The sequence below is a fragment of the Uloborus diversus genome, unplaced genomic scaffold, assembly GCF_026930045.1.
Source record: "Uloborus diversus isolate 005 unplaced genomic scaffold, Udiv.v.3.1 scaffold_1554, whole genome shotgun sequence".
In the NCBI taxonomy this organism is placed as follows: Eukaryota; Metazoa; Arthropoda; class Arachnida; order Araneae; family Uloboridae; genus Uloborus; species Uloborus diversus.
In genome coordinates this window covers 1-17,198 of record NW_026558270.1, presented here as the reverse complement: position 1 = coordinate 17,198, position 17,198 = coordinate 1, and the positions used below count along the sequence as shown (strand labels likewise).

The 17,198-nt window shown below is 38.5% G+C and overlaps 1 protein-coding gene and 12 non-coding genes across 13 annotated transcripts; all 13 read left to right on the top strand.

Moving 5' to 3' along the window:
• Nucleotides 1-3,273: 3,273 nt before the first annotated feature.
• LOC129233064 (uncharacterized) lies at nt 3,274-5,602 on the top strand (the record flags this gene model as incomplete). Its single annotated transcript, XM_054867142.1, has 1 exon — nt 3,274-5,602. A coding segment is annotated over exon 1 (2,329 nt), but the record flags the coding sequence as incomplete, so codon positions are not given.
• Nucleotides 5,603-7,807: 2,205 nt separating this feature from the next.
• Nucleotides 7,808-7,879, top strand: Trnap-cgg (transfer RNA proline (anticodon CGG)). The gene has a single exon. It is a non-coding gene; the product is annotated as a tRNA-Pro (tRNA).
• A 236-nt stretch (nt 7,880-8,115) lies between these two features.
• On the top strand, nt 8,116-8,187 carry Trnap-agg (transfer RNA proline (anticodon AGG)). The gene has a single exon. It is a non-coding gene; the product is annotated as a tRNA-Pro (tRNA).
• A 547-nt stretch (nt 8,188-8,734) lies between these two features.
• Trnap-ugg (transfer RNA proline (anticodon UGG)) lies at nt 8,735-8,806 on the top strand. Its single transcript has one exon. It is a non-coding gene; the product is annotated as a tRNA-Pro (tRNA).
• Nucleotides 8,807-9,660: 854 nt separating this feature from the next.
• Nucleotides 9,661-9,732, top strand: Trnap-agg (transfer RNA proline (anticodon AGG)). Its single transcript has one exon. It is a non-coding gene; the product is annotated as a tRNA-Pro (tRNA).
• Nucleotides 9,733-10,588: 856 nt separating this feature from the next.
• Nucleotides 10,589-10,660, top strand: Trnap-agg (transfer RNA proline (anticodon AGG)). Its single transcript has one exon. It is a non-coding gene; the product is annotated as a tRNA-Pro (tRNA).
• A 1,468-nt stretch (nt 10,661-12,128) lies between these two features.
• On the top strand, nt 12,129-12,200 carry Trnap-agg (transfer RNA proline (anticodon AGG)). The gene has a single exon. It is a non-coding gene; the product is annotated as a tRNA-Pro (tRNA).
• Nucleotides 12,201-12,437: 237 nt separating this feature from the next.
• On the top strand, nt 12,438-12,509 carry Trnap-cgg (transfer RNA proline (anticodon CGG)). The gene has a single exon. It is a non-coding gene; the product is annotated as a tRNA-Pro (tRNA).
• Nucleotides 12,510-13,351: 842 nt separating this feature from the next.
• Trnah-aug (transfer RNA histidin (anticodon AUG)) lies at nt 13,352-13,423 on the top strand. Its single transcript has one exon. It is a non-coding gene; the product is annotated as a tRNA-His (tRNA).
• A 234-nt stretch (nt 13,424-13,657) lies between these two features.
• Trnap-agg (transfer RNA proline (anticodon AGG)) lies at nt 13,658-13,729 on the top strand. Its single transcript has one exon. It is a non-coding gene; the product is annotated as a tRNA-Pro (tRNA).
• Nucleotides 13,730-15,204: 1,475 nt separating this feature from the next.
• On the top strand, nt 15,205-15,276 carry Trnap-agg (transfer RNA proline (anticodon AGG)). The gene has a single exon. It is a non-coding gene; the product is annotated as a tRNA-Pro (tRNA).
• A 233-nt stretch (nt 15,277-15,509) lies between these two features.
• Trnap-agg (transfer RNA proline (anticodon AGG)) lies at nt 15,510-15,581 on the top strand. The gene has a single exon. It is a non-coding gene; the product is annotated as a tRNA-Pro (tRNA).
• Nucleotides 15,582-16,746: 1,165 nt separating this feature from the next.
• Nucleotides 16,747-16,818, top strand: Trnap-ugg (transfer RNA proline (anticodon UGG)). The gene has a single exon. It is a non-coding gene; the product is annotated as a tRNA-Pro (tRNA).
• The last annotated feature ends 380 nt before the right edge of the window (nt 16,819-17,198 follow it).

Genomic DNA, 17,198 nt, shown 5'->3' with positions numbered 1-17,198 from the left:
ATTTGATAAAAATGTCTTTAAATAATATGGAAAACTCTGCTTCAACCTCTTCTACTTCTGTAAGTATCTTTTGATTCTTAATTTAGTTTTACAATTAATTAATATTTTTAATTCGAAAACTTCATTTAACTTTGCAATTAATTCTTAACTTTAATTTATAATTCTTAATTTTGTAATTAATTCTTAACTTTAATTTGTAATTCTTAATTTTGTAATTAATTTAATTCAGTTTATAATCGATTTTGACTTTTTAAATGTTCTTCATTTATTATCCGCTAACAATGTATTCTTTTTGCAGTTCATTGATTTTGGGGTCGATGAAGCGGAATGGGATGTGATTATGGGTAATGTCCCAGAATCAGTCCTCGGAAATGATGTAGCACCTCCCCCAGGATTCGCATCAATTGTAAGTATTATTTCATACTTTTGATGAATATGCATTGTAATCATATTTTTGTCGAATATGTATTCATTATTTTTTATTATTTTGAAATCAGGCTGGCCCCAGTGGAGTTTCACGGTCTAGTACTGCTACACACATGGTTGATCAGTCTAATGTATCTTCGCCAATCCCCTCTACTGACCCTATCCCCGCAGCATCAAAGATGATCTCCGCTGCATCGAAGACTGCTCATGTAAGTCTATTTCACATTTTAATGATATTACATTTCAGACATTAACCGCTTTTGATTGTTCATTGCAAGTAAAAAATATTTTTTGATTGTTGATTGTAAAATAAAAAAAAAATAATAATTAAAAAAAATTCGTAACAGATGTAAAATCTTTTTGATTGTTACAAGTAAAAATTTTGTAAGAAAAATCTTGTCGTTACAAGTAAAATCTTGTTAGAAAATTTATGCTAGACAAAAAAAAATAGCACTTTTAGTTTACCGAAACTTGTATTATCATGTCTGAAAAATAGTATCATGTGTTTAAAACATTTTGGATGGGAAAATGTATTAATGTGTTTTCAGGTACGCGATTGGGATTTGTCATATGTTGTGTGTAAAAATATTGATTTGTTTACAAGCTTGAAACTATTTAGGAATGCATTTTTATACTTTTTTTTTTCAAAGTTAGAGAAAAAAATTATTTTGTTAGTTTGAGGGAAAAAAAATTGTGTTAGAAAAATTATTTCACTTAGTTAAAAATATTTATGTTAGAAAAATATTTATGCTAGACAAAAAAAAAAAAACTCTGTTAGTTTGAGAAAAAATTTATTTGATTACAAGTAGTTAAAATATTTATGTTAGAAAAAAAATTTTGTTTGATAAAAGCTTAGTTAAAAATATTTATGTTAGAAAATCTATGTTAGAAAAATTGTTTGAGAAAAATTTTGTTGAATGAAAATTTATTTTGTTAGTTTGAGAAAGTTTTACTTAATGAAAAAAAAAAATTTGTTTGATAAAAGTTTTGCAAAATTTATGTTAGAAAAATTGTTTGAGAAAAATTTTGTTGAATGAAAAAAAAAATATGTTTTTACAAGTTTGAAAACTTTACATGTTCACTTTAACAAGCTGTGAGGAATAATTTTATGTGCTAGAAAAAAAATTTTCATTAGAAAAAAAAAATTTATACTTTTTATAAATTTGAGAAAAAATTTATGTTAGAAAAATTTTATATGTGAGAAAATATATTAAGATTTAGAAAGAAAAAAATTATTTACAACTTATAATCTCGCTTAAGAAAAAAAAAAACTTTTGTTTAGAAAGAGAGAGATTTTCTTTTTGAAAAGCTTCCCTTCTCTTGGAGTATTGTGACTCACCTACCTGTAGCGTTCTCTTTACTTGCCCATTCAAGTTCAATGACGCATAAAATGCTCTCCGATCTTTCGAATGCAATGTCCGGAAAATTTCTCCACTTTGTTGATAAACAAAACTATGGAAAGTTAAAGCTGTGCTTTTCAATTCTTTTTTAAGAATATATTTTTGGAGGGGTTATTTCAGGTGTGTGTTTTTATTTTGAAAAATTGAATTTTTATGTGTTTTCAGACTCGCGATAGGGTTTTTTTTGAGATTGTGTTTTCAGACTCGCGACAGTATTGGAGATTGTGTTTTCAGACTCGCGACAGTATATTTTAGAAATGTATATTGTGTTCGATTAGTGTTGGGGATTCTGTTAGGATTTTCAGGGTAGTAAGACAGATCAATGTTATGGTGAGGATTATTATTGAAAATAGGTTTTGAGTTTTTGATGAATATAGGTTTTTGATAGACTTTCATTGGACATTTGTTAGACTTTGCGTGTTGTTGTTAGGAATTGGTTTTCGTTAGAATTTCAATGAAAAATGACTTTCGTTAAGAATAAACGTAGATTTTGAGGGAAAACTTTTTAAAGCTCGATTCTAAAAGAGATTTTTTTTTTTTTTGATAGGTATGCCAAACATGCAGTAAGACTTTCTCGAGGAAGGATGCTCTTACTAGGCATTTGAAGACTCACTCGAATTCAAAACTATTTATATGCACTGAGTGTGATGTAGCGTACACTCGCAAAGAACATTTGACTCGCCATATGCTGACTCATGCTTCTGCGACAGCTCCAGTCACCTTTAAATGCAAAGACTGTAACATGGAGTTTACAAGGATGGACAATTTGAGGAGACATGAGCGCGCGGCTCACGGAGAGCCGATTCACAAGTGCCTACATTGTGATCAAGCATTTAGCCGAAAGTCACACATGATGCAACATATGAGAGTTTCGCATAGCGCTGGACCATCAAAGCGCAAAGCTGTGGATCAGGGTTCCACCCCCGCCAAAAAATTTAGAAAATCCAGAAAAACAGCTTTAGGTGTTTTCGCCTCAGAATTTTTGACACCATCACAAGAAAATTCGGAAGAAGTGAAAATGTGCTTCGGGGAATTGCGACCCCAAATTCAACAGCTTCTCGCTGAAGAAATACGGGAGAAGCAAGCCATCAAGTGGCGCATTGTCATGAAGGCTCAGCTCCCGCGTCTGCTCGAAAATGGGGAGAGGCAGATCATCACTCACTACTTTGGTAGTGTTACCCAAATTGAGCTAGTGGAGCATACTATCCCCGAACACCTAGAAGAGGCAATCACCAAAGTTGACAATAGTTTCGAAGAATTTTTGAAGCTTGGTTCGGGGTGGACCCTCGATCACATTATTCACGTGGAAGTGCAATGTGCGAAATATGCACCGCTAGCAGGACGTAGCTACATTCCGTTCACTAAAAAGATGCAGGCAAAAAAAGCGGTATTAAATATCCAAAATGAAGACGCCAAATGTTTGGTTTGGTGTTTGTTGGCACACAAGATGAATATTCATTGGGAAAGGCATCCTGAACGTGTGTCTCACTACACACAGCATGAAAGTGACATCAAGATGGAAGGGGTGGAATTTCCCGTCCCCCTCACGAAAATTCCATCTATTGAGAAGATGAACAATCTTAGGATCAATGTTTTCGGATGTGACAACAATGAAGTTTTCCCGTTATGCATCTCCAAACGGGAGGATGAAGACTGTATCAACTTGCTGCTCATCACCAACGAGGAGACGCAACATTATTGTCTCATCCGAGACATGTCACGCCTTGTGGCCAACTTATCCAAACATCATCCAAAATGTTTCATTTGTTATCGCTGCCTGCATCGATTCTCCAGTGAACGTCTATTGAAGGAACATCACGAGTTCTGCAAAGACCTGAGTCCACAGAGGGTAAAATTACCGGAAGAGGGGAAGAATATTTTAAAGTTCGAAAATATTCATTTTCAACACTCGCTCCCCTATGCCATCTACGCGGACTTTGAGTCGCTTATCGTCCCGCTGCATTCAGCAACACCCGAAGATGCTACATCATACACGGAAAAGGTTGCTCGTCATGATGCTTGTGGCTACGCCTATCTTGTAGTCGGCCCCGATGGAAAAACCACAAAACCTATCACCGTATATCGGGGTCCCGACGCATCAACTCATTTCGTGGAAAATTTGTTGAATGAGCCGGCCGAAATTGCAGAACAATTGATGGATGTGAAGCCCCTATGCCTTTCCCATCAAGAAGAGCAAAACTTCAAAGTGGCATCATCATGTCATATTTGCCAGGGAAGATTGGGAACTGACAGAGTTCGGGACCATGACCATCTCTCTGGGAAGTATCGTGGTGCTGCGCACAGTCAGTGCAACTTGAAGTTTCGTTTGCGGAAAATGATCCCTGTCATATTTCACAACTTGAAAAATTATGATGCACATCATATCGTAAAAACCCTGGGCACCTTCAAGGATTATGAATACGAGGTGATTCCGACGAACATGGAGAAGTACATCTCATTCTCAATAGCACCTAGAGAGGAGAAACGAGGGGAAAAGGTGAAGTTGGTCTTCCTAGACAGCTTTCAGTTTCTGCCGACGTCGCTGGAGAAATTAGTGAGCAATATGCTACCTGCTAATTTCAAGCTTTTGGCCGATCACATGCCTGCAGATAAAATCCACCTCTTATTACGTAAGGGGGTCTATCCATATGAGTATATGAATTCCTTCGAAAAGTTTGACGAAGATGCACTCCCTCCAAGGTCATCGTTTTTTAGCTCTCTCTCAAACAGCGGCATCAGTGATGAGGACTATCGTCATGCACAAACTGTTTGGGAGAAGTTTCATCTCAAGACTCTTGGAGAGTATCATGACCTCTACGTAGCTTCTGACGTTCTCCAACTCGGTGATATACTACAAGGGTTCAGAAATTTGTGTCAAACTTATTATTCGATTGACCCCCTAAACATGTACACCTCACCAGGATTAGCTTGGCAAGCATGTCTGAAGATGACGAATCAGCCCCTCGAATTGTTCACGGACATTGATATGCACCTATTCATTGAACGTGGCATTCGAGGTGGTATTTCTGTTATTACAAAAAGGTATGCAAAAGCCAACAATAAATACATGAAAAATTTTGATCCATCCAGCCCATCTAAATACATTATGTACCTTGATGCCAATAATCTATACGGCTGGGCGATGAGTCAGCCGCTACCCTACGGTGAATTAAAATGGATGTATGCTAGCCTGGTGACGGAAGACTGGATCAAGGCCATTTCTCCGGACAGTGACATGGGATACGTATTAGAGGTGGATCTGCACTATGATGAAAAATTGCATACAATTCACAATTCCTACCCTCTTTGCCCCGAATCTTTAAAAATAAGTGAAGATATGCTGTCGCCTACGGCAAAGAAAATTATGGAGACGACACATATGGTGAAATTTCATGAATCCCAAAAATTGGTGCCAAATCTAAGAAACAAGGAGCGGTATGTCATCTACAATAGAAATTTGCAGCTATATCTGTCACTCGGTCTCCAACTGAAGAAAGTGCACAAAGTGCTATCCTTCAAACAGAAGGCCTGGCTAAAGCCATACATCGAATTTAACACGGAGAAGAGGAAGAATGCTGCCAACTCCTTTGAGAAGGACTTTTTCAAACTCCTAAATAATTCGGTGTATGGTAAAACGATGGAGAATCTCAGGAACCGAGTGGACATACAACTGGTGCATGATGAGCGACGTGCAAAGAAGATGGTTGCTGCTCCGAGCTTCAAATCATTTAAAATCTTCACTGAAGAATTAGTAGGGGTGGAGAGGGTGAAGACAAGTATCTTACTGAATCGTCCAATTTACGTGGGCTACGTAATTTTGGAGATGAGCAAATATCTTATGTATGATTTTCATTATAATCATATAATACGTGAATATGGGGAGAGGGCACAGCTCTTATTCACTGACATGGATAGCCTTACGTATGAATTTGAGACAGAAGATATTTACAGCGATATGGCCCGACATTTGCATCTGTATGATACCTCCGAATACCCTCCTACACATCCATTCTACTCCTCAAAAAATAAGAAAAAAATTGGATGCTTTAAAGATGAAATGAATGGTGCAATCATCGAAGAATTCGTCGGCTTACGTGCGAAAATGTATTCCATCAAGTCGGCGAATAAAGAAAAGAAGACAGCCAAGGGTGTCTCCAGACACATCGTAAAACAGAAAATAAAGCATTCCGACTATTTAAAGTGTTTGAGGAGTGTAAAGAATACAAGAGAGGAGGCGATGAAAATTGGAAGTGAAAACCACCAAATTTTCACTTAAAGAGTGAATAAGACCGCTCTCTCTCCATTCGACGACAAAAGATATCTCTTGTCTGATGGAGTGAATTCATATGCATATGGTCACGACCTAATTCCGAATACATAATTTGGACACTGTTGTATGTAAATATTCATCTGTATATAATTCATCAGTATCTAATTCATCTGTATCTAATTCATCTGTATATAATTCATCTGTATATAATTCATCTGTATATAATTCATCATCTGTAAATAATAATCACATGTACATAATTTCGATTTGTGAATAAATATTTGAACTGCAGCACTTCTAGGGTCCATCATTAATTTTTTCATGTTTCATTTCAGAAAATTTTATTTCAGAAAATTTTATTTCAGGAAATTTTGTTTTGGCATATTCCAAATTAGCTGCGTGGGTATGTAAATCGCATCGGCAGTCTAAAAAAAAATGTTGATGGGGTGTATTTATCAAATAAATCGGGCTGGTTGGTGGGACCATCAACTTAAAACAAAAAATTTATTTTGGTGAAAAATAATAATTTACAATTATTTAAAAAAAAAAAATTCCATGTCCAAAAATTCGTGAAAAATCTTCAAAGTCTCAACAGATGGCGCCATGTGCATTTGCCTCAAGTGAAAATTATATTGGGATGACAATTAGTGTACTCATATGTAGGTCTTCGTAGCCGAGTGGTTAGCGCGTGTGCTCAATATCCCTCGACTACGAAGACCTTTTGGTGGACGCGTGTTCGATTCCCAACTTCAACACTCTGTAAAAATAAAAATAATTAAATTCAGTAAAATATTCAAAGTCCCGATAGATGGCGCCACGAACGTTCTTAAAAGTTGCTATCCAAACTCTAGTTGTCATAACAACCAAAACATTAACGTTGCCATCCAAAAACTTACCTTCTACTCAGTGTTGCCATTCCCTAAAACGAAGTCCAAAAGCGCGGGAAAGTATTCAAAAACGCGCCAAAATAACCTCGTTACCTTCTACGGGTTCTCGCGGTGGCCCTGGGAGGCGGCTATCAGGAGGAAGATCAACCCAAGGTCAGAGGGGGAGTGAGAGGAGTTGGGAGGGGGTGTTAACACCCCAACACCCCCTCCCGTCGGTGAATGCCCATTTCTCCCCTACGATCATATTTCCCGACAAGTTGGCTCGGTGGTCTAGGGGTATGATTTAAGCTTAGGGTGCGAGAGGTCCCGGGTTCAAATCCCGGCCGAGCCCGTATGTATGTTTTTTTAAAATTAATTGTGCTTTAATAGTGTTCTAGGAGTATGACTGTCACGTAAGGTGCGCGAGGTCATGGTATCAAATCCCAGTCGACACCATCTATTTTTTTTAAACCAGTAATGCTATTTTTAAATTAAGTTTACATATAAGAAACGCTATAAAAATCATATTGCAGGCCCCTGTGGCTCGGTGGTCGAGGGGTATGATTCTCGCTTAGGGTGCAAGAGGTCCCGTGATCAAATCCCGGCCGAGCCCGTATGTAAGTTTTTTTTTAAATTAATTATGCTGTAAAAAATGTTTGCATGCATGAAATAATTCGCTAACATCGGGGCTTAGTGTTCTAGGAATATGACGCTCACAAGTGGTGCGCGAGGTCATGGAATAAAATCCCGGTCGAGCCCATCTATTTATTTTAAACCAGTAATGCTATTTTCATATTGAGTTTACATATAAGAAACGCTATAAAAATTATATTACACGACACTGTGGCTCGGTGGTCTAGGGTTATGATTCTCGCTTCGGGTGCGAGAGGTGCCGGGTTCAAATCCCGGCCGAGCCCGTATGTATGCTTTTCTTAAATATGCTTTAAAAAAAGTTTGCATGCCTGAAACATTATAAAATAATTCGCTAACATCGGGGCTGAGTGTTCTAGGCGTGTGATTCTCACGTAGAGCGCGCGAGGTCGGGGATTTAAATCCAGGTTGAGCCTATGGTTTTTTTTTTAACCAGTAATGCTATTTTCAATTTAGGTTTACATATAAGAAACGCTATAAATATCATTTTTCCCGGCAAAGTGGCTCGGTGGTCTAGGGGTATGATTCTCGCTTAGGGTGCGAGAGGTCCCGGTTTCAAATCCCGGCCGAGCCCGTATGTAAGTTTTTTTTTTAAATTAATTATGCTGTGAAAAAATGTTTGCATGCATGAAATAATTCGCTAACATCGGGGCTTAGTGTTCTAGGAATATGACGCTCACAAGTGGTGCTCGAGATCATGGAATAAAATCCCTGGCGAGCCCATCTATTTATTTAAAACCAGTAATGCTATTTTGAAATTAAGTTTACATATTAGAAACGCTATAAAAATTATATTGCACTACATTGTGGCTCCGTGGGCTAGGGGTATGATTCTCGCTTTGGGTGCGAGAGGTCCCGGGTTCAAATCCCGACCGAGCCCGCATGTATATATCTCTTAATTAAATATGCTTTAAAAAATGTTTGCATTCCTGAAACATTATAAAATAATTCGCTTACATCGGGGCTGAGTGTTCTAGGGGTATGATTCTCACGTAAGGTTCGCGTGGTCATGGAATTAAATCCCGGTCGAGACCATCTATTTTTTTTAAAACCAGTAATGCTATTTTTAAATTAAGTTTACATATAAGAAACGCTATAAAAATCATATTGCAGGCAACTGTGGCTCGGTGGTCTAGGGGTATGATTCTCGCTTTGGGTGCGAGAGGTCCCTGGTTCAAATCCCGGCCGAGCCCGTATGTATGTTTTTTTTAATTAATTATGGTTTAAAAAAATGTTTGCATGCATGAAATAATTCGCTATTATCGGGGCTTAGTGTTCTAGGAATATGACGCTCACAAGTGGTGCGCGAGGTCATGGAATAAGATCCCGGTCGAGCCCATCTATTTATTTTAAACCAGTAATGCTATTTTTAAATTAAGTTTACATATAAGAAACGCTATAAAAATTATATTACACTACATTGTGGCTCCGTGGGCTAGGGTTATGATTCTCGCTTTGGGTGCGAGAGGTCCCGGGTTCAAATCCCGGCCGACCCCGCATGTATATTTTTCTTAATTAAATATGCTTTAAAAAATGTTTGCATTCCTGAAACATTATAAAATAATTCGCTAACATCGGGGCTGAGTGTTCTAGGGGTATGATTCTCACGTAGAGTGCGCGAGGTTGCGGATTTAAATCCCGGTTGAGCCTATCTGTTTTTTTAAACCAGTAAAGGTTTTTTCAATTTTGGTTTACATATAAGAAACGCTATAAAAATCATACTTCCGACTAAGTGGCTCGGTGGTCTAGGGGTATGTTTCAAGCTTAGGGTGCGAGAGGTCCCGGGTTCAGATCCCGGCCGCGCCCGCATGTATGTTTTTTTAAAATTAATTGTGCGTTAAAGAAATATTTGCATGCATGAAACAGTATAAAATTATTCGCTAACATCGGGGCTTAGTGTTCTAGGAATATGACGCTCACAAGTGGAGCGCGAGGTCATGGAATCCAATCCCGGTCGAGCCCATCTATTTTTTTTAAACCAGTAATGCTATTTGAAATTAAGTTTACATATAAGAAACGCTATAAAAATCATATTGCAGGCCACTGTGGCTCGGTGGTCTAGGGGTATGATTCTCGCTTAGGGTGCGAGAGGTCCCGGGTTCAAATCCCAGCCGAGCCCGTATGTATGTTTTTTTTAAAATTAATTATGCTTTAAAAAATGTTTGCATGCATGAAATAATTCGCTAACATCGGGGATTAGTGTTCTAGGAGTTTGACTGTCACGTAAGGTGCGCGTGGTCATGGAATCAAATCCCGGTCGAGACCATCTATTTTTTTTAAACCAGTAATGCTATTTTTAAATTAAGTTTACATATAAGAAACGCTATAAAAATTATATTACACTACATTGTGGCTCCGTGGGCTAGGGGTATGATTCTCGCTTTGGGGGCGAGAGGTCCCGGGTTCAAATCCCGGCCGAGCCCGCATGTATATTTTTCTTAATTAAATATGCTTTAAAAAATGTTTGCATTCCTGAAACATTATAAAATAATTCGCTAACATCGGGGCTGAGTGTTCTAGGGGCATGATTCTCACGTAGAGTGCGCGAGGTTGCGGATTTAAATCCCGGTTGAGCCTATCTGTTTTTTTAAACCAGTAAAGGTTTTTTCAATTTTGGTTTACATATAAGAAACGCTATAAAAATCATACTTCCGACTAAGTGGCTCGGTGGTCTAGGGGTATGTTTCAAGCTTAGGGTGCGAGAGGTCCCGGGTTCAGATCCCGGCCGCGCCCGCATGTATGTTTTTTTTAAATTAATTGTGCGTTAAAGAAATATTTGCATGCATGAAACAGTATAAAATTATTCGCTAACATCGGGGCTTAGTGTTCTAGGAATATGACGCTCACAAGTGGAGCGCGAGGTCATGGAATCAAATCCCGGTCGAGCCCATCTATTTTTTTTAAACCAGTAATGCTATTTTGAAATTAAGTTTACATATTAGAAACGCTATAAAAATCATATTGCAGGCCACAGTGGCTCGGTGGTCTAGGGGTATGATCCTCGCTTAGGGTGCGAGAGGTCCCGGGTTCAAATCCCGGCCGAGCCCGTATTTAAGTTTTTTTTTAAATTAATTATGCTGTAAAAAATGTTTGCATGAATGAAATAATTCGCTAACATCGGGGCTTAGTGTTCTAGGAATATGACGCTCACAAGTGGTGCTCGAGATCATGGAATAAAATCCCTGGCGAGCCCATCTATTTATTTAAAACCAGTAATGCTATTTTGAAATTAAGTTTACATATTAGAAACGCTATAAAAATTATATTGCACTACATTGTGGCTCCGTGGGCTAGGGGTATGATTCTCGCTTTGGGTGCGAGAGGTCCCGGGTTCAAATCCCGACCGAGCCCGCATGTATATATCTCTTAATTAAATATGCTTTAAAAAATGTTTGCATTCCTGAAACATTATAAAATAATTCGCTTACATCGGGGCTGAGTGTTCTAGGGGTATGATTCTCACGTAGAGTGGCAGAGGTTGCGGATTTAAATCCCGGTCGAGCCCATCTATTTTTTTTAAACCAGTAATGCTATTTTTAAATTAAGTTTACATATAAGAAACTTTATAAAAATTATCTTATACGACACTGTCGCTCGGTGGTCTAGGGATATGATTCTCGCTTTGGGTGCGAGAGATCCCGGCCGAGCCCATATGTATATTTTTCTTAATTAAATATGCTTTAAAAAATGTTTGCATTCCTGAAACATTATAAAATAATTCGCTAACATCGGGGCTGAGTGTTCTAGGGGTATGATTCTCACGTAGAGTGCGCGAGGTTGCGGATTTAAATCCCGGTTGAGCCTATCTGTTTTTTTAAACCAGTAAAGGTTTTTTCAATTTTGGTTTACATATAAGAAACGCTATAAAAATCATAATTCCGATTAAGTGGCTCGGTGGTCTAGGGGTATGTTTCAAGCTTAGGGTGCGAGAGGCCCCGGGTTCAGATCCCGGCCGAGCCTGCATGTATGTTTTTTTAAAATTAATTGTGCGTTAAAGAAATGTTTGCATGCATGAAACAGTATAAAATAATTCGCTAACATCGGGGCTGAGTGTTCTAGGGGTATGATTCTCACGTAGAGCGCGCGAGGTTGCGGATTTAAATCCCGGTTGAGCCTGTCTGTTTTTTTAAAACCAGTATTGCTATTTTAAATTTAGGATTACTTATAAGAAACGTTATAAAAATCATATTTCCGACTAAGTGGCTCGGTGGTCTAGGGGTATGTTTCAAGCTTATGGTGCGAGAGGTCCAGGGTTCAGATCCCGGCCGAGCCCGGATGTATGTTTTTTTTAAATTAATTGTGCGTTAAAAAAATGTTTGCATGCATGAAACAGTATAAAATAATTCGCTAACATCGGGGCTTAGTGTTCTAGGAATATGACGCTTACAAGTGGTGCGCGAGGTCATGGAATCAAATCCCGGTCGAGCCCATCTATTTTTTTTAAGCCAGTAATGCTATTTTTATATTGAGTTTACATATAAGAAACGCTATAAAAATTATATTGCAGGCCACTGTGGCTCGGTGGTCTAGGAGTATGATTCTCGCTTAGGGTGCGAGAGGTCCCGGGTTCAAATCCCGGCCGTGCCCGTATGTAAGTTTTTTTTAAAATTAATTATGCTGTAAAAAAATGTTTTCATGCATGAAATAATTCACTAACATCGGGGCTTAGTGTTCTAGGAATATGACGCTCACAAGTGGTGTGCGAGGTCATGGAATAAAATCCCTGGCGAGCCCATCTATTTATTTTAAACCAGTAATGCTATTTTTATATTAAGTTTACGTATAAGAAACGCTATAAAAATTATATTGCACGACACTGTCTGTGGCTCGGTGGTCTAGGGGTATGATTCTCGCTTCGGATGCGAGAGGTCCCTGGTTCAAATCCCGGCCGAGCCCGTATGTATGTTTTTTTTAATTAATTATGGTTTAAAAAAATGTTTGCATGCATGAAACTATTCGCTATTATCGGGGCTTAGTGTTCTAGGAATATGACGCTCACAAGTGGTGCGCGAGGTCATGGAATAAGATCCCGGTCGAGCCCATCTATTAATTTTAAACCAGTAATGCTATTTTTAAATTAAGTTTACATATAAGAAACTTTATAAAAATTATCTTATACCAGACTGTGGCTCGGTGGTCTAGTGGTATGTTTTAAGCTTAGGGTGCGAGAGGTCCCGGCCGAGCCCGTATGTATATTTTTCTTAATTAAATATGCTTTAAAAAATGTTTGCATTCCTGAAACATTATAAAATAATTCGCTAACATCGGGGCTGAGTGTTCTAGGGGTATGATTCTCACGTAGAGTGCGCGAGGTTGCGGATTTAAATCCCGGTTGAGCCTATCTGTTTTTTTAAACCAGTAAAGGTTTTTTCAATTTTGGTTTACATATAAGAAACGCTATAAAAATCATACTTCCGACTAAGTGACTCGGTGGTCTAGGGGTATGTTTCAAGCTTAGGGTGCGAGAGGTCCCGGGTTCAGATCCCGGCCGCGCCCGCATGTATGTTTTTTTAAAATTAATTGTGCGTTAAAGAAATATTTGCATGCATGAAACAGTATAAAATTATTCGCTAACATCGGGGCTTAGTGTTCTAGGAATATGACGCTCACAAGTGGAGCGCGAGGACATGGAATCAAAACCCGGTCGAGCCCATCTATTTTTTTTAAACCAGTAATGCTATTTTGAAATTAAGTTTACATATAAGAAACGCTATAAAAATCACATTGCAGGCCACTGTGGCTCGGTGGTCTAGGGGTATGATTCTCGCTTATGGTGCGAGAGGTCCCGGGTTCAAATCCCGGCCGACCCGTATGTACGTTTTTTTTTTAAAATTAATTATGCTGTAAAAAAATGTTTGCATGAATGAAATAATTCGCTAACATCGGGGCTTAGTGTTCTAGGAATATTACGCTCACAAGTGGTGCTCGAGGTCATGGAATAAAATCCCTGGCGAGCCCATCTATTTATTTAAAACCAGTAATGCTATTTTGAAATTAAGTTTACATATAAGAAACGCTATAAAAATCATATTGCAGGCCACTGTGGCTGGGTGGTCTAGGGGTATGATTCTCGCTTAGGGTGCGAGAGGTCCCGGGTTCAAATCCCGGCCGAGCCCGTATGTAAGTTTTTTTTTAATTAATTATGCTGTAAAAAATGTTTGCATGAATGAAATAATTCGCTAACATCGGGGCTTAGTGTTCTAGGAATATGACGCTCACAAGTGGTGCTCGAGGTCATGGAATAAAATCCCTGGCGAGCCCATCTATTTATTTTAAACCAGTAATGCTATTTTTATATTAAGTTTACATATAAGAAACGCTATAAAAATTATATTGCACGACACTGCCTGTGACTCGGTGGTCTTGGGGTATGATTCTCGCTTCGGGTGCGAGAGGTCCCGGGATCAAATCCCGGCCGAGCCCGTATGTATATTTTTCTTAATTAAATATGCTTTACAAAATATTTGCATTCCTGAAACATTATAAAATAATTCGCTAACATCGGGGCTGAGTGTTCTAGGGGTATGATTCTAACGTAGAGTGCGCGAGCTTGCGGATTTAAATCCCGGTTGAGCCTATCTGTTTTTTTAAACCAGTAAAGGTTTTTTCAATTTTGGTTTACATATAAGAAACGCTATAAAAATCATAATTCCCGACAAAGTGGCTCGGTGGTCTAGTGGTATGTTTTAAGCTTAGGGTGCGAGAGGTCCCGGGTTCAAATCCCAGCCGAGCCCGTGCGTATGTTTTTTTTAAAATTAATTATGCTTTAAAAAATGTTTGCATGCATGAAACAGTATAAAATAATTCGCTAACATCGGGGATTAGTGTTCTAGGAGTTTGACTCTCACGTAAGGTGCGCGTGGTCATGGAATCAAATCCCGGTCGAGACCATCTATTTTTTTTAAACCAGTAATGCTATTTTTAAATTAAGTTTATATATTAGAAACGCTATAAAAATCATAATGCAGGCCACTGTGGCTCGGTGGTCTAGGGGTATGATTCTCGTTTTGGGTGCGTGAGGTCCCTGGTTCAAATCCCGGCCGAGCCCGTATGTATGTTTTTTTAAATTAATTATGGTTTAAAAAAATGTTTGCATGCATGAAATAATTCGCTATTATCGGGGCTTAGTGTTCTAGGAATATGACGCTCACAAGTGGTGCGCGAGATCATGGAATAAGATCCCGGTCGAGCCCATCTATTTATTTTAAACCAGTAATGCTATTTTTAAATTAAGTTTACATATAAGAAACGCTATAAAAATTATATTACACTACATTGTGGCTCCGTGGGCTAGGGATATGATTCTCGCTTTGGGTGCGAGAGGTCCCGGGTTCAAATCCCAGCCGAGCCCGCATGTATATATTTCTTAAGTAAATATGCTTTAAAAAATGTTTGCATTCCTGAAACATTATGAAATAATTCGCTAACATCGGGGCTGAGTGTTCTAGGGGTATGATTCTCACGTAGAGTGCGCGAGGTTGCGGATTTAAATCCCGGTCGAGCCCATCTATTTTTTTTTAACCAGTAATGCTATTTTGAAATTAAGTTTACATATTAGAAACGCTATAAAAATCATATTGCAGGCCACTGTGGCTCGGTGGTCTAGGGGTATGATTCTCGCTTAGGGTGCGAGAGGTCCCGGGTTCAAATCCCGGCCGAGCCCGTATGTACGTTTTTTTTTAAATTAATTATGCTGTAAAAAAATGTTTGCATGAATGAAATAATTCGCTAACATCGGGGCTTAGTGTTCTAGGAATATGACGCTCACAAGTGGTGCTCGAGGTCATTTAATAAAATCCCTGGAGAGCCCATCTATTTATTTAAAACCAGTAATGCTATTTTGAAATTAAGTTTACATATAAGAAACGCTATAAAAATCATATTGCAGGCCACTGTTGCTCGGTGGTCTAGGGGTATGATTCTCGCTTAGGGTGCGAGAGGTCCCGGGTTCAAATCCCGGCCGAGCCCGTATGTAAGTTTTTTTTAATTAATTATGCTGTAAAAAAATGTTTGCATGAATGAAATAATTCGCTAACATCGGGGCTTAGTGTTCTAGGAATATGACGCTCACAAGTGTTGCTCGAGGTCATGGAATAAAATACCTGGCGAGCCCATCTATTTATTTTAAACCAGTAATGCTATTTTTATATTAAGTTTACATATAAGAAACGCTATAAAAATTATATTGCACGACACTGCCTGTGGCTCGGTGATCTTGGGGTATGATTCTCGCTTCGGGTGCGAGAGGTCGCGGGATCAAATCCCGGCCGAGCCCGTATGTATATTTTTCTTAATTAAATATGCTTTAAAAAATGTTTGCATTCCTGAAACATTATAAAATAATTCGCTAACATCGGGGCTGATTGTTCTACGGGTATGATTCTAACGTAGAGTGCGCGAGGTTGCGGATTTAAATCCCGGTTGAGCCTATCTGTTTTTTTAAACCAGTAAAGGTTTTTTCAATTTTGGTTTACATATAAGAAACGCTATAAAAATCATAATTCCCGACAAAGTGGCTCGGTGGTCTAGTGGTATGTTTTAAGCTTAGGTTGCGAGAGGTCCCGGGTTCAAATCCCAGCCGAGCCCGTACGTATGTTTTTTTTTAAAATTAATTATGCTTTAAAAAATGTTTGCATGCATGAAACAGTATAAAATAATTCGCTAACATCGGGGATTAGTGTTCTAGGAGTTTGACTCTCACGTAAGGTGCGCGTGGTCATGGAATCAAATCCCGGTCGAGACCATCTATTTTTTTTAAACCAATAATGCTATTTTTAAATTAAGTTTATATATTAGAAAGGCTATAAAAATCATAATGCAGGCACTGTGGCTCGGTGGTCTCGGGGTAAGATTCTCGCTTAGGGTGCGATAGGTCCCTGGTTCAAATCCCGGACGAGCCCGTATGTAAGTTTTTTTTAAACTTAATTATGCTGTGAAAAAATGTTTGCATGCAAGAAATAATTCGCTAACATCGGGGCTTAGTGTTCTAGGAATATGACGCTCACAAGTGGTGCGCGAGGTCATGGAATAAAATCCCGGTCGAGCCCATCTATTTATTTTAAACCAGTAATGCTATTTTTAAATTAAGTTTACATATAAGAAACTTTATAAAAATTGTCTTACACGACACTGTGGCTCGGTGGTCTAGGGGTATGATTCTCGTTTTGGGTGCGAGAGGTCCCTGGTTCAAATCCCGGCCGAGCCCGTATGTATGTTTTTTTAAATTAATTATGGTTTAAAAAAATGTTTGCATGCATGAAATAATTCGCTATTATCGGGGCTTAGTGTTCTAGGAATATGACGCTCACAAGTGGTGCGCGAGGTCATGGAATAAAATCCCGGTCGAGCCCATCTATTTATTTTAAACCAGTAATGCTATTTTTAAATTAAGTTTACATATAAGAAACGCTATAAAAATTATATTGCACTACATTCTGGCTCCGTGGGCTAGGGGTATGATTCTCGCTTTGGGTGCGAGAGGTCCCGGGTTCAAATCCCGGCCGAGCCCGCATGTATATATTTCTTAATTAAATATGCTTTAAAAAATGTTTGCATTCCTAAAACATTATAAAATAATTCGCTAAC